Below are 14,311 nucleotides of genomic sequence, written 5' to 3'. Positions count from 1 at the left end.
GCAACATAGCTTGTTTCCGCCCATAATCACAAAGGCAATATGTATTTTGGTTTTTTGGTGGAGGGTTAAAATGAACATTACATTTTTTTTTCTTGCTTGGCAAGCACCATCTATACTACACGCTTGACTTCGAAGAATCTCTTAAGATAGAAAATTTGCCAGAAGCAAACAGCAACAAGCAAAGCAAGCTGGCCCAATGACCACCACTTAACACGGGAGTTAGTGCTTTCCGCAGCTAAAAGAAAGGTGGAACAAACGCATTAGTCAAGATGTGAAACGGTATAGAGTAGATCACATAGTAAACAAATGGATACATACTGTCACGGTGCTGACGTTCGCGGATGACAATGTACTCTTGCTCGTCCTTGACAGCCGACATGGACTCTGCCAATTCACGAATTTCTCTCTCCAATGGATCAATGACAGCTGTGGGCATCAGAAGTATGAGGTTGGTTTTGGCTCAAAGACTGAGACTGAAAATAACACGGCAACGATTGTTGTGCCTACCTGAATCAGCTAGTTGCTTTTGAAGATCGTGGACGTTGAAACTAACAGATTTATCAGAGACGGAAGACATCTGGTTGCTAAAGCAGTAGGTGTGTCTTCCCTTCAAGCTGGCGGTGATTTCGTGAGTACCAGTTGATTCGCGAAGACCGCTTCTGATGGTGCGCTCTGCTGGATCATATATCTATTGAAGACAAACGTGAGACTACATGCTGGATATTGCAAAACCTAATAATGGCTGCTTGGCTTACCCCGAAATCAATGTCCAAATTACCACCATCGCCAACCTAGAGATAGTGAAAAGGATTACATTAATGGACATAAAACAGAACAAAGGGATCAACTTTGCATATGCGGAGCCAACGATACTGCCATCACGGACATGTACATGCTTTATGATGAGGTTGGCTCAATTGTAAAGCAGTCGTACCTGGAATGTAACGGTCATCTTGTCGCCAACATCTAATTCTTCAAAGAAGCATTCTTGGGTATTTGCACGGACGTCGATTGCAAGAGAGGCGACTTGTTGGCATAGACAAACCAGCAGTGCTATGAGAATAAAAGCTCTTGAATGTTGCATGGCGGATTGATTCGAATGGAGCAAGTGAGGTAAAATAAATCAGACGTGGCGACTCAATTTGCATGTTTGGCGGAGTACAACTCACGTCACAACACTCTCCCAAAATCTGCATTAAAACGGTTTGTAATTGAATGTGCTCTATTTTCTTTTAATTATTTTTTGAAGATCTATATATAATCAAATAATCGGAATATGAGGTAGAATGTACTTCCACAGAAGCGGACAGCCGACAGCCCAGCTACAGACCAGAAAATGAAGGAGAGGTATGGGTTATAGGCTTGGTCGGGGGTGGGATTATGAGTCTCCATATACTGAGTAAAGGCAGAGGATGATATAGCGACGATCAAGAGAGCATTGGAAAACATCCAAGAGAGAACAAGCCTTGTACGAAACAGTCGATAGTAATCTTCCTGTTTTGTTTTAGCATCTCTTCGCTCCTTGACTTTGACTTCAGGCACAGCCAAGGCCCTTAAGAATTTGTCATATCCGTCGTTGATGTCTTCTTTTTCCGTGGGTACTTCCACCTTTACGATCTGATGACCATCTTTATTCGCGGATACTTGAGCAGTACCGAGTGATTCCGCCTTGTTGTCACCTTTTGTTCCCCAACTGTACAGCAGGTTAGATACTATGGACAAAAAGCAAGCTGCAAACAAATACGATACATACCTAACATCGTGAGTGTTGCAAAAGGCGTAGACCTAGAAAAAAAACCGAAAGCAAATTTGTGTAAGTAAGTTTGGCAAAGTCTATAGTCTGTATGAAGTGATTAAACTTACCATGAGGATATTGACGTAGGATGGTAGAAGTGTGAGATATTGAATGAATGAAGTGAACATATGGAACGGTTCGCCGTACAAAAAGGATGAGAAAAAGTATAAAATGTAGGTAGAACCGAGTGAAATGATGATGTCTCGAAAAGCTGGTGAAGTGTGCAACAGCGTGCCAACGTTTTTCCAACCAGCCAGAGTTTTTGGTACAGTTTGATAGATAGTGAATACAGCGACGTATAGCATGACCAACATGAGGAAAGCAAAGACGAAAACGCAGGTCATATAGATAAACTTGGAACCTTGCGGTCGGTTACCAAGTGCCGATATAACGATGATGATGATGACCATGAAGTATGCCTCTCGAAGAACACTGAAGATGATATCTCCTTGTCCAAAGAATGGGTCCGGTACAGTTGACGCTTGCTTCACTTCAGTCAACACACCGTTCACCATCTCCTCTATCGTGACGGGGACGGATGCTTTTGTCAAGAAATAAAACGTTAAATAAAAGTTGGCCTGGAAAAAAAGACATAACATTTAGATGATGAACCAAGATAGCGGAGACTGTAAATCATCAATGGACAAATACTTACCAATGCAAACCAATTGAAAAACAGGTTGACCAAATTGTACAGAAAGAGAAACATAAGGAAGAACTTGCGGAAAATGGATTGACCAGATGTCCATATGCGCCAAAAGTGAAAGGTAGCGTAGAACGATGCAAAGAACGATCCATTCAGCCATCGACGACGTTGAGAAATGAACTCTGACAAGTTATCCGGAACATCCGTCTCTGCCTTAGCAGCCTTGACATACTTTAGCAACCACTGTTCACCACGTTTGGCTACGAGTTCGAAGCACAGAATACGATCTTCAGCAAGGTACATGTTGGCTTCAAAAATACCTGCATCAGCCGCGCCACCTCCATGAAGAGCCTCGCCCTTAAAGTAAGATGATAGCGGACCGATGCCTGGTGCTGTGTCCTTGAGGGCCCTGTAACGATATGCAGAAAATGCACCTGGTAAGACCGAGATATAGCCAAACACTGATTCCAACGGCTTGTCTAGAATGTTGGACATCTTGTATTCGAAGTTCTGTGAGGCAATAAGTGGATTTAACAAGTTTCGAGAATTCGGTCCGACTTCAGCGCAGATCTCGCCGCAAGCTCCTCCGACATATTTAGATCGATCAAACGCTATTGAAATGGAAATGAGGACATGCAAGAAAGAGAACGAAGGTGTTTGCAGCAGACAGCAATGCTTACCTTTCCACAGATGATATAGACTGGTTCCACTTGGGCGGGTTCCGACATCGAGCAGAATGCAAACGTTGGGATTCAAAAGTGGCGCGAAGGCTCGAAAAAACCATCGATGAGAGTTGAGCTTCTTGGCATTTTTTTCTTTCAAGCAAAAGAGAATCTGAATCGGTACAGTTCCTTTGTCCGACCCGCCAAGCTTTCCTGTCTCTCGGTCAACAACCACCTGCGACGTATATTCGTACAAATGAGCTGTGACGCCTTTGCCTGCTACTTCTGTTTTACCAATTCCTTCCTACACGCAGCCAAATTGACGAACCGTCAGTATGCGTGAACACTTTTTCCGAAACCTATGGATGCATCCACCTACCTGATAAACTCCCATAGCTCCAAGGACCTTCAGGACACGTGGATGGACCTTCAATCTTCCGTCCGATACGACACAGACGACAACTTTCTTCCATCCTTCAGGACCCCACATTTTGCTTTTTGTTCGGCTGCACAAATGAGCAATGTTCTTGACCACAGCGTTCATAGTCTTCATAAAAAGTTGATCATCCTCATTGTACATAGTCTGAAAGGAAGTAAGTGGAGAGCTCAGCCTCATTATCGCAGCCTACTGCGCAAAGCCGTGCTTACCATGACAATAAACAGTTCGGTTTGTCTGTTCAGTAAATAGGGTCGTAGCGTATATCTATCCTTTACAAAGTCATTGGGGTCACAAGTGACAGCCGTATATCGCATTTGGGTAAATTCTTCTCCTGTCGAGTACTTGACATTTCGTAACAACTTGTCAGGCACTGGACAATCAAGGACCAAGTTACCTTGAGTCAGCTTTACATGACGAACGGACTGTGTATAGCCTTTGTAAGTCATTGAACACGAACGGCAAGTAATCATCATATTTTCATACCTTGCTTCGACTGAATTTAGATTGGCCACGAGGGGGGGAAGGGTTGATGGGTATATTATGCTCCGGGGACGAACGGTTCAAAGGATGGTTTTGATAGGAAGGAGGGGTATACTGATTGTCGTTGGGAGGTGGTCTTCGATATGGGTTGGCGGGAGGAGGTTGGTTATATGGCACAAAGGAAACATTCTTCGACGGGGCTTCCGATGGCAGTAAAGGATTGTAGGACATAACGTAAAGAAGAGCAACAGCGCAATTGCTGCAACCGAAACAATGTTTTCAACGAAAATAAAAAAAATTGAACCTTTAACGGCAATCCAGAATTTAAAAAAATGCCTTAAAAAGCAGATTGTCACTGTTGCACGAGAAGATTGCAAAAGCTGTGTTTAACCATCGTCGCCGCTATAAAGAATTCAACAAGCGGTGGGATTTTGTACGGCCGTTGGCAATGATGTTTAATTGAACTTTACTGAAATAGAAACGCCACCACACTTGCTTTGAAATGGCATGGTTGTCACACTTGATATGTCACAAAGTCACTTCATCAATGCTCTTCTAATTTTTTTTAGTTCAGAGAAAAATACAGTGGGGGGATGTTCAAGGGCTACGGTCAAGGACAAAGCCACGAGCAAACCGGATGTCAATAACTAGGGTAAAGGGCCACGAGCTTATTTACATAGATGTCTTTATATGTGGCGGCCACACGAGGTCAACTTCCAATACGTCCAAATCTAAAATGTCCGCAGCTGCCCCTGTAAGCGACGCAAAGCTGGGATTTGTTCTGCCGAGATCGCCATGGACGAATTCCTTGATATACGTGCCAGCTTCCGTGTCCATAATCAAACGGGCAAAGTGGCCTTTGGCTTCTTGATGTTCGTCTGACCCTTGAATCCTGGCAGGCAGTTTTTGGACGCTGAGATGATATATCTGTTTTGGTCGAACCATGTGCGCGCGGCTGTAGAATGGATAGGGCGGTGGATCGGGTTAGACGAATACGAAACCACTTAATCGGATAACATACAGAAAGATGGAGAAGAGCATGCATTACCGCTGAAGGACTCGGATTGGTGTCCTTTGTGAAATTTCAAATTGTGTACTACCAATAGCATTCAGTTTCTCGATCAAATCGTCGGTAAAAGGCTTTGCGAGCCATACCAAAGCACTATAGCCATGAGTGCGCTTAGTGAGAATCGATGGTAGGACCAAAAACTATCGGTTCTTACCTGTAGGTCTTTCGCTTGGTCTGTTCACCTTCCTTAATAATATTGACATCTCCCCTAGATGGATAAAATTAGATATTTCTCCCAATGGAAAACTCCAGAGCTCAAACGTTTCAACTCAGATATTTGCTTACGGTTGGATCCGTGCCAAGTGCCGAACAAGCACGCTCTCAGAGTTGCTTGAATGATTGATTTCTTCTTCCATCTTCAAATATAAATCTTCTGGTACTTCTGGTATTCTTGGATTGACCATTTGCATATAGAACGGTCGACCGTGGCCAAGCATTCGTACATTCGCATCCTCACGTCCAGCCGTAACAAATTTGTAATCGTCGCACTTGAAATATTTTTTGAGTGGCTCACCAATACTCTCTGACACTGAAAACTCTGTTAATCGTTGTCCCCGAATGGACCAAGGCGTTTGACTGTACTCTCTTGACAATTTGATGTATCGACCTACGAAAAGTGAATGTCGGTCAAGACATGCATACGCTTCACCTATTTAGGATAAAAGATACATACCGCCAACCAAAGTGGATTCATGCAATAACTCTATTTTCAATTCAAAGGCAGTTTCCACTGGCTTGGGAGGAACCGGCATGGCACTGCGTTTAACCATTAGTAACCGCACACGAAGAAGCTTTGCGCATTTATACTGCTACTGACCTCATTGCCTCTTTGTCATCTAAAGACTTGAGTCCTTCTATAATGGTGTTTCTTGAGTCTCCGGTAAAGAACACTTGACCCTATATAGGAATGAAACATCTATCAGGCATGGTCATACACCTAATGCCCCAACTATCCCGTACACGAACACTCTGTACCTTCTTACGCTGCTTCAACAACTTGACAACAGGATTACTGACGGTTGTCAGGAAGACATGATCGCCAACGGTTTCTGGGTGACTGAAGACCACAGTCATCTTAAGCCCAGCCTCAGTACTTTGCTGCATTCCCATCTTGTTCATTAACTGCTGACCAACAACAGCTCTAACTGGCTCCTTGGCGTCGACTTGATCGTTCCGCACCGCTGTAGCTGCTTCGACATCCAATCCTTGCTCCTTCAATTGATTGTACACGTGGAGGGCTAATGCATGGTTGCGCGGTAACAGACTGACAGGCAATGTGACGTAAAAAGTGTAGCTTTTCGTCTGGTAATCCTCGGTGGTAAGTCGATCAACCACCGCGTCAATGACTCGAGTGGTATCTGCCTGCTGTAAGACGCCGACGCATGCAGCGCAAGTCTCTTCCAATGGTTCATACGAGACACTGGGATCGAAACTGACAAACGCCTCTATCAATTCCTATAATTGGCGCACAGAGTGAGAAAAACTTCATATTCGAATTATCGGTTCTGATCCGTGGCAATGGCTCTGAGGGCTCACCTTCTCCGTCAAAACGTATAAATCACTTTCTCGGCAACCTAGCATTCGCAGTGCGCATCGAAAGCAGCAGGACGCATTTCGAACAATGGAAACAACCTTGCATGGATCACATTTGAGGCTTTGATAACCTTTCAAAAAGTTATGCAGTTTGTCGGTCAGGCCGACAAGTCGGTCTTGGTCGTCACAGACTATTGAATTGTCTAACAAACACGGCAATAGAAAAATCAGAATGGAAAAGGAATCAAGATTCAGACCATTAAAGACGCTAACCTTGGGCCATGGAATCGTCTAGCTTGATTCTTTTGTCTATATGTTCAGTCATGAACAGGGTGCTGGAGTCTGCTTGGTCGAGATACTGTGCTTGGGTGTCAGTCTGAACTGAAAACTTTCAAAAAACATAGCAAGTCACAGTCTACAGCCAATAACAACTGGCTCCGCATTGAAAGGTTCGACAGGTGAAGAAATTCCCAAAATAAAAAAAATCGCTCAAAGGCATCAAAAGATCGAAAGTTAGGCAGAGCCTGAGGCAATACCTTTGCCAAATTTTGGTTTTATCTCTTGGCCAAGTACTGACAAAATCTACGGGAATATGTAAGCTAAGCCTGACCCGGATATGTGGATACCATGACTGCAGCATAATGTTGGCGGCGGTAACGGCGGCGTACGTACTCATAAAATCAAGAACTATGGTATTGCAAACTCGGATGATATAATGTAAAGTTGTGCATGAAAAACCTGGTTGTAGCTTCAGATGTTAGCGAGCAATCTCAAGTAGTCAAACTACGTTTAACTTATTTGTGTGGCCAAAGTAAACACTCACAAACATCTCTTCGGCCACCAATGAGAAGGAATAATATCATTTGCCCCATCGGATGATAAGAATCTTGACCAGTACTTGCACAATATCCTTGTTTTCGCTCTATCGTTTTTGCTTGAGTAACAGTTTCTGTCGGTGTCGTCGTCCGTACAAAGATGCAGCGCCGCATCGCTCGCATTTTTGGAATCCCGGTTTCCTTTATCTTCCATACACTCTGCTACTTGGTCCGTTGATAGCATGTTTGGATGAACTGATCTGACGGCTATGCATCTCAGTCCGTTACTTAGCCATATGGCCAAATAGACACAGCCTTACCGGTCTAGAAAATCTTGCAAACAATGATAGGCACGACCATAGGAAGTTGGCTCTTCAGAGTAGATGAGGTTGTCAAAAATTAGTAGGATCACTTTTTTTGTAATGGATATATCAACCCTCCCTTCACATTGCATGCCAAGCCATTATTTGTAGATTACCCATTAAAGTTTTTCCTTGCTTATTGCAGGAACTGTGTAATGAGGGTGCCGCACCAAGATGGTAATAGAACATTGGATGTGGAATAAACTTGCGACACCATTATGCTTGCATTTTTTATAACGAAGTTTGAATAGCTTCTACATTTTATAAGGAGCCAGAACATCCAAATCACTGCCAAAATATCATCGTTAGGAGAGTAGAGCCGTAACAGGGTGAAAGCTTGGGGCTGTAATCAGATGCGGGGCATCGACAAAAAGGCAAATGATGACGGAGTTCTAACTCATCAAAGTTAGAGCCTTCTGCTTCCCATTCATTTAAAGACGATTGCAAAACCGCCCTCCAACGCAGACGATCCAGCTGAGCAGACACTGGGTGATCAGATGGAAGACGATAGTGAGGATTCATCCCAGTTAGGAGCCGCCTGTTACCGGTGTCGAGGATTTCGGTATGGCATTCATAACATTTTTTTTTTTTTCTGTTCATTTCAATGCCATGTCGCTGGCTTACTAATTAAATGTTATTTCTATGAAATAACCTCTTCCATACAGACATGCCTGTGATCGTAAGAAACCTGCATGCTCCCGTTGCAAGCGCCGAGGTATTGACTGCACTTATCCTGAAGCTGCTCCAACTCTCAAAAAGCTTCAAAAGGCAACTGAGACCCTAGGCGAACGGCTTAAAAAATTTGGTGATAGGTTGAAGACGACAGACGCTAAGACGACAGACCCTTTGACTAAAGATTCCAAAGGCATTTCTTTGCAACGCCTAGCATCTTCTAACTCGCTACCAAGCGGCCCATCGCCGCCGCCAGCGTCAGCTAGCTCTTTCTCTGTTTATCCTTGTTCCAAGTGCTTCAAAGACCTTCAGCAGTGCGACTTGACACAACCGACTTGTCAGCGCTGCCAGGAAAATGGATTTGAGTGTACATACACGAAAACAGTTCCAAAAGCAAATCACGTTTCGCAAGTTCTCACCACAATGAACAAAGTGGTCGACCAGTGGCAAGAATCGTTGGACAAGATGGCAAAAGATTTTGCTCAAAAAACTCGAGACCTGGGAGCCAATATGAAGATGAAGCAACCTCGCCGGCCTTTTGCCTGGAAAATTACTTCAACTGGGCGTGGCTTGTCTATGGAAAGCAGTGTTAATTCTTTCAATGATTTATCCAAGCTTGTTGATCAATTTAAGCGTACCATGCACATTACTCCTAAGGATCCGTTAGAAGAAGAAGCCAAACACCAAGCTGAAATGTTCGATGATACTAGCTCCATTCACACTGCTTCTGACCTTGGTTTTGCCATTTGGAATTCATGGGCGCACTCTAACATTTCTTTACCTCATGACTACGCCCTTGACATTTCACAACAGTTGATTGATAGTCTTGTTCACTTGTACGCCCGTACTCCATGCTGTTCTCAATTGCGGCTCTCCATCATTGACGCCAACGATCTTCTGGAACGTTACTCTCTTCCAGAAAAAGAAGTTTCGGATATGCTTACCTTTGCTGTGTGTGCTATGACAGCTCGTAACGCATTCCAACTACACGTTTGGAACGTCCGTGCAAAGGACGAACCACAGCAAAACATGGGTAAAGTCTTATCGACGGCATTTTGCGTCAAGAGCCGCGAATTGTTAGCCGAATGTTTCGACGAACCCAAACTGGAAACCATCCAAGCTTCCTTTATTATATCCTACTGTAATCACCTTAATGGCTACTCCAGCTCCAACACTATTTACGACTGGGTAGCATTTGCTATGGCTCAAGATTTAGGACTCTATGACTCTGACCGGCAGCTGACCCATGAAGAATCCATGCTAATCTGGTCTTTCTACTACCATAATACCTGGTATCGCGTTCTACAGGGAGGTTCAAGTGATACTCTGCAAGCCAGTCAGTTTTATCCGCAAATTCCTTTACCGTCTGTGGACTTGGGATCAAATGCCGACCCAATTGCTCAGCATGTCAATATGGCCTGGCATCATCTATTCAAGTTGCAAGTACTGCGTCATGATCTCATGTCCCGTCTTGTATCTGCGCAGAAAATGAATAGTGAAGAACATGGACCCCAAGTTGATCTTTTTGCTATGCAGGACAAACTGTTTGAATTTTACAAGGAAGTCCCTGCGTCTTGGCAAAATCCCCAACCGATGATGTTTGCCCGTGACCCTAGTGTCATAGCCGATCGATATCATAATGTAGAAGAACATTATGAGAATGATCTGAACGAGCTATCCAGCTACTGTATTCTTAATCTTCACGTTCATTACAACATCAACAAGATTCTGCTTTATCAAGCATTCTTCCCGGCGGACCACTTCCCGACGACAGCATTCGCTCTGCAATGTTTATGCACATGTATTGAAGCTGCCTATGCCATCACACAGACACTTGACGTTATGGTGAACCATCGCAATGACTGCAACGTGCCTATTCTAGGGTTTCTTTTTGCCAATACGGTGTATCTTCGACTTTTGAAATACCCCGATGAGCGGTTCAGGCAATTTGCTCGACATAATTTACGCCGGTCCATTCAGGTGTCCAAGACCTGCAACTCTTTTGTGTTTGACTTTGAACTGGCTCAAAAACTGGTGTTCGTTATGGAACAGACCATTTGTGCCGTAGATCCTTCGATTACTATAGAGGATGATTGTAGCATTCACGACATGTCAACAGCTTCCCTCTTTGAACATACCAATATGATGGATATTGAACAAGTTGCTAAAAGCGAACCTATCCTTTTCGATTTTGAATCAGCATCTTCCCCAGCTGCGTCCATCAAGGTTGAAGTTCAACCATCTCTGTTGCAATCTCCCAACGATTCAGTTCGACAAAGTTTTGACTCTTTCAACACACCTTTGGTGTCTAGGTCTTCCACCTCGGTGTCTCCCTCACTTTCTTCCATTAATACCATGCAATTCTCCAATTTAAACCTTACCCGGCAAATCTCCCCTGCAGGACCTGGCGTCGAGCTGCCCAACAAGAGCCCAGCTTCCTCATTTCAACCTGACGAACACATCGATGGCCAATTGCTACCTGACCTTCCCAACAAGTATACAGGCGAAGATAATCTGGTAGCGGATATGTGGCAGGCGGTTGATGAGGTTCGCTGTGGTTTGTAATCCATCTTTCCCCCCTAGTTTCCTTTCTGTATAATGTGATACACTACCCAACTACTCTAGTCCCACTCTTTTCCCCTTTTAATCGCTTTTCCTCAGAGCCAATTCTCTCTTTTGCATGTAATTTCTTTATCACTTTTATACTCTGTGATCTTTTTCGTGTCCAAACCTTCTTTCTCGCCTTTTTTTCTTATAGTCATGTAATGATCATTCCATCACTTTAATACCGCCCAATTCTTAGTGCTTTTTTTATAGCTTTGCCTTGGTCTAGCGACTTGGCCTACATTAAAAAGAGTAATGAAAACAGAAAACCAAATGTTAGCCGACGACTGCTTTGATCTTTCAACTTCAACAAGGTTGATCTTACTCTCGTCCTACTGTGTAGCCTTTGACAACATGCAGCAATTTCTATTTCCATTCTCGATGGGACGTTGGTCTGTACAACCCACATTTGAATTGTTTGTATCTCAGTTAAGTTTACATTGGCAAGTGCGAGGCCAATACTCAAGCCATCTGGCGGAGCCGGTCACATTGATGATGACCGTGTCCTATACCGAGGATCAGTGTTTTTGCATGGGTACTCTAGAGCAAGGATGAACATTAATAACTATCAACGCATGCTCCAGGAAGGTCAATGGACCTTACATGGTAGCACCACCAAGGTCGGAGGGACTCGATTGATGCACCCTACCACAAAACCCACTTTTTTTTTATTATTTATTCCGCTCTTTGCTTGCCCTGCTGTCGATTTACCCTATTTGAATTTTCTTTTCTTTTCCTTCTCTCAACCCCCTCTATTATCATGGGAAACGCTCGTTCAGCGTTACAGCGCAACTCTGCAAAGGGGAAAAGGGAGACCGAACCGACAAAAGCTATGAGCGCAAGCTCCGGCAGCGTACCGGGCAGTGCATACAGCGGCGCAAAGGCCACTCAATCTCGAATTATTGGAGGCAGAGAATTCCACACCGAAGAGAAGAGCGTCTATGTGCTCGCTAAGGATGATGAAGAAAAGGATCGTTTGCATGAGGTATAGTAGTATTGGCGATTGCTTATACTAACAACATGGAAGCTAACATTTTTTTGTTTCGCTGCATCAGCAACACTTTTTGATAAAAGAAACCTTTGGGTACGTGTAAACTACTTTTGGCGTTGAGTATCTATGTGCATTATCTCTGACAAGTAAGTCAATGGCGTATGCAATGGGGTCCAACAGCAATTTGCTGCAACCACAGATTTTAGAGCCTATCTTCGATAACTCCATCGACGTTTACGACGTTGGCTGTGGTCCAGGTAATGCACTTCTTTTTTTTCACCAATCTGTACTGCGAAGGTAGATTCGGAGATTCACAGCCTACTCAATATGTACTACCTTCTAGGCAGTTGGATCCTTGATATGGCAACCGAATATCCCCATGTGCAGTTCTTCGGAACAGATATTGCAGGTAAGTTCAAGTTTCACAAGATCTCAATTCCGCACCCATCCAATGTCACTGACATGCCAAGAAATAGATACCTTTCCAGAAAGCATTTATCCTAAGAACTGCCATTTCTCGCTTGGAAATGTCCTGGAAGTGAACCCTTTCGGAAAAACCTTTGATTTTATTCAGATGAGGTACGGCATGTGCTGGCACATGGAGCTAATACTGTTGATATGGACGTAGAAGGCAACCTTGCTGACATGCTCACTAGATATTTTGCCGTCGCATTGCGTGAAAATGAATGGGACGATGCTTTCGTCAGCATGTACAACCAGTTGAAGCCTGGTGGTTACTTTCAAAGCTTGGAACCCAGTATTTTGGTAAGTCCAGGGATGCTACAAGAAGCAAAAAGGAGACGCAGCGAATACTCAGCAAGTGGGGATATGATGGGCACACGTACCAAGATGTCGCTGACCAATGATTCCTATATTTCAGATGAATACCTCCAACACTGACCTTAATGAGATCATATCAGCCTGTAAGCTATAGTGTTCTGATAACAGAAAGAAAGTAGCACTATGCCCATTATTAATTGATTTTTCTCTACAGTTACAAAATTGCTTGCAGCAAAGGGGCAAGACTATGACATTGGTCCCAAGATTGTGGGTAAAATGAAAGCTGCTGGTTTCGAAGTGATTCATGAGAATAAGCTTGAGAGCCCCATAGGTTAGTATGGTGGTTTGTAAGGGTACCAAACGTGAGTTTTATGAGGTCCTAACCATGCATTTGCTTTCAGGCTGGGGTAACAAAATCAGTACTCGCGGTGCGGAAGACATGCGCATGCTTTATTTGAGTATTGCCCCTTTTCTGGCATCTCTGCTGAACATCGATGTTGAAGAATGTACTGCTAAAATTAATCGAGCTGTAGATTCTATGGGTCCTACCAAAACCACCGTTAATCTATGGTCCTTTTTGGCACGAAAGCCTTTGGAAGCTCCTGCATCCAGCTCAGCAGTGTAAAGAGGGTTGCTGAAGACATTTTTTTTTTGCTTCATACTTATATCTCACCTGTTGTTGTACTCAGTATGTTCATCTATATGCAACATGATGTGTAGTTGTTTAGCCGATGGATTTTATTCTCATTAGACAAATTATCGTTTTTCCCTTCTCTCGTATTAATAACAGTGTAGCATTTGCCATGCTGATACAAAATTTCGATGACGAATGAGCACGTTTTCAGCAGCCACTTAGAGTCATACATTACCATGTCGAAAATCAAAATTGCTCCTTGTTGCAGATTTCAAATGAAGTGTACCGATCTGTCGGCACGCATATGCAAATACACTATGCTTTGTGAGTTTCGATCAATCCCTTACCTCTCCGATCATGGTTCCATGTTTAAGGGGTGCTTCGCTGACGGCTACGACGGATGAGCGATGTATTTTGACCAAGCTGCCTGTCACTTCTTTTCACTTGAAAATTACTGATCATGAACAACCACATTGAATCCAGTTTCGTTTCACAAACGCTGATCAGTCTCAATTTTTACACGATAGAGGATTTTATAATGACGCAAAGATTGTCTATATCTTGGCCAAACATGGCTTACGTCTCTCCTCTCCTTACGATTGCTTGAAATACGTAGTTCTAGCCCAACCACACCTGTCGTAAACGCGGTACAAATCCCTAACTCATCGTCTCATGCAATAGCAAGCCATTTGGCTGAGGGGTACCTCGGGTAAAGGTATACAATATGTGACATGTACGGGAAGCACCAAATGGGTTAACATTTAGGGAGGTTTCCCATAATGAGCATTCATGTTAGTCTGCGGCTGCAGCGGCAGATTGTAGGGTCATT

At 43.7% G+C, this 14,311-nt stretch overlaps 5 protein-coding genes across 5 annotated transcripts; 2 read left to right on the top strand and 3 right to left on the bottom strand.

Annotated features, from left to right (window-relative positions):
* Positions 1–43: 43 nt before the first annotated feature.
* Positions 44–1,102, bottom strand: K450DRAFT_231561 (uncharacterized protein). Its single transcript, XM_051587451.1, has 5 exons — positions 935–1,102; positions 756–791; positions 508–688; positions 319–426; positions 44–235 (listed from the first exon to the last, which is right to left on the bottom strand). The coding sequence occupies exons 1-5, from the start codon at positions 1,082–1,084 to the stop codon at positions 111–113; spliced, it is 600 nt and encodes a 199-aa protein (XP_051446498.1). The 5' UTR covers positions 1,085–1,102; the 3' UTR covers positions 44–110.
* A 102-nt stretch (positions 1,103–1,204) lies between these two features.
* On the bottom strand, positions 1,205–4,321 carry K450DRAFT_231557 (uncharacterized protein). The gene is made up of 8 exons (XM_051587450.1): positions 4,026–4,321; positions 3,752–3,964; positions 3,483–3,686; positions 3,122–3,407; positions 2,451–3,052; positions 1,864–2,373; positions 1,754–1,785; positions 1,205–1,693 (listed from the first exon to the last, which is right to left on the bottom strand). Exons 1-8 carry the CDS (start codon positions 4,251–4,253, stop codon positions 1,252–1,254), a joined length of 2,517 nt encoding a protein of 838 aa, XP_051446497.1. The 5' UTR covers positions 4,254–4,321; the 3' UTR covers positions 1,205–1,251.
* A 136-nt stretch (positions 4,322–4,457) lies between these two features.
* On the bottom strand, positions 4,458–7,196 carry K450DRAFT_231546 (uncharacterized protein). Its single transcript, XM_051587449.1, has 9 exons — positions 6,898–7,196; positions 6,628–6,827; positions 6,067–6,546; positions 5,909–5,988; positions 5,765–5,847; positions 5,377–5,698; positions 5,246–5,299; positions 5,071–5,184; positions 4,458–4,977 (listed from the first exon to the last, which is right to left on the bottom strand). Exons 1-9 carry the CDS (start codon positions 6,947–6,949, stop codon positions 4,695–4,697), a joined length of 1,668 nt encoding a protein of 555 aa, XP_051446496.1. The 5' UTR covers positions 6,950–7,196; the 3' UTR covers positions 4,458–4,694.
* Positions 7,197–8,196: 1,000 nt separating this feature from the next.
* Positions 8,197–11,144, top strand: K450DRAFT_231539 (uncharacterized protein). The gene is made up of 3 exons (XM_051587448.1): positions 8,197–8,363; positions 8,467–8,480; positions 8,561–11,144. The coding sequence occupies exons 2-3, from the start codon at positions 8,469–8,471 to the stop codon at positions 11,036–11,038; spliced, it is 2,490 nt and encodes an 829-aa protein (XP_051446495.1). The 5' UTR covers positions 8,197–8,363; positions 8,467–8,468; the 3' UTR covers positions 11,039–11,144.
* A 510-nt stretch (positions 11,145–11,654) lies between these two features.
* On the top strand, positions 11,655–13,818 carry K450DRAFT_231521 (uncharacterized protein). The gene is made up of 9 exons (XM_051587447.1): positions 11,655–12,062; positions 12,133–12,161; positions 12,249–12,325; positions 12,412–12,477; positions 12,545–12,647; positions 12,725–12,833; positions 12,949–12,991; positions 13,063–13,179; positions 13,250–13,818. The coding sequence occupies exons 1-9, from the start codon at positions 11,838–11,840 to the stop codon at positions 13,471–13,473; spliced, it is 993 nt and encodes a 330-aa protein (XP_051446494.1). The 5' UTR covers positions 11,655–11,837; the 3' UTR covers positions 13,474–13,818.
* Positions 13,819–14,311: the final 493 nt, after the last annotated feature.

Source organism: Umbelopsis ramanniana (genome assembly GCF_025399195.1).
Source record: "Umbelopsis ramanniana AG unplaced genomic scaffold K450scaffold_14, whole genome shotgun sequence".
NCBI lineage: Eukaryota > Fungi > Mucoromycota > Umbelopsidomycetes > Umbelopsidales > Umbelopsidaceae > Umbelopsis > Umbelopsis ramanniana.
The sequence above is the reverse complement of the archived record's forward strand: the minus strand, read 5'-3'. Positions and strand labels throughout refer to the sequence as shown.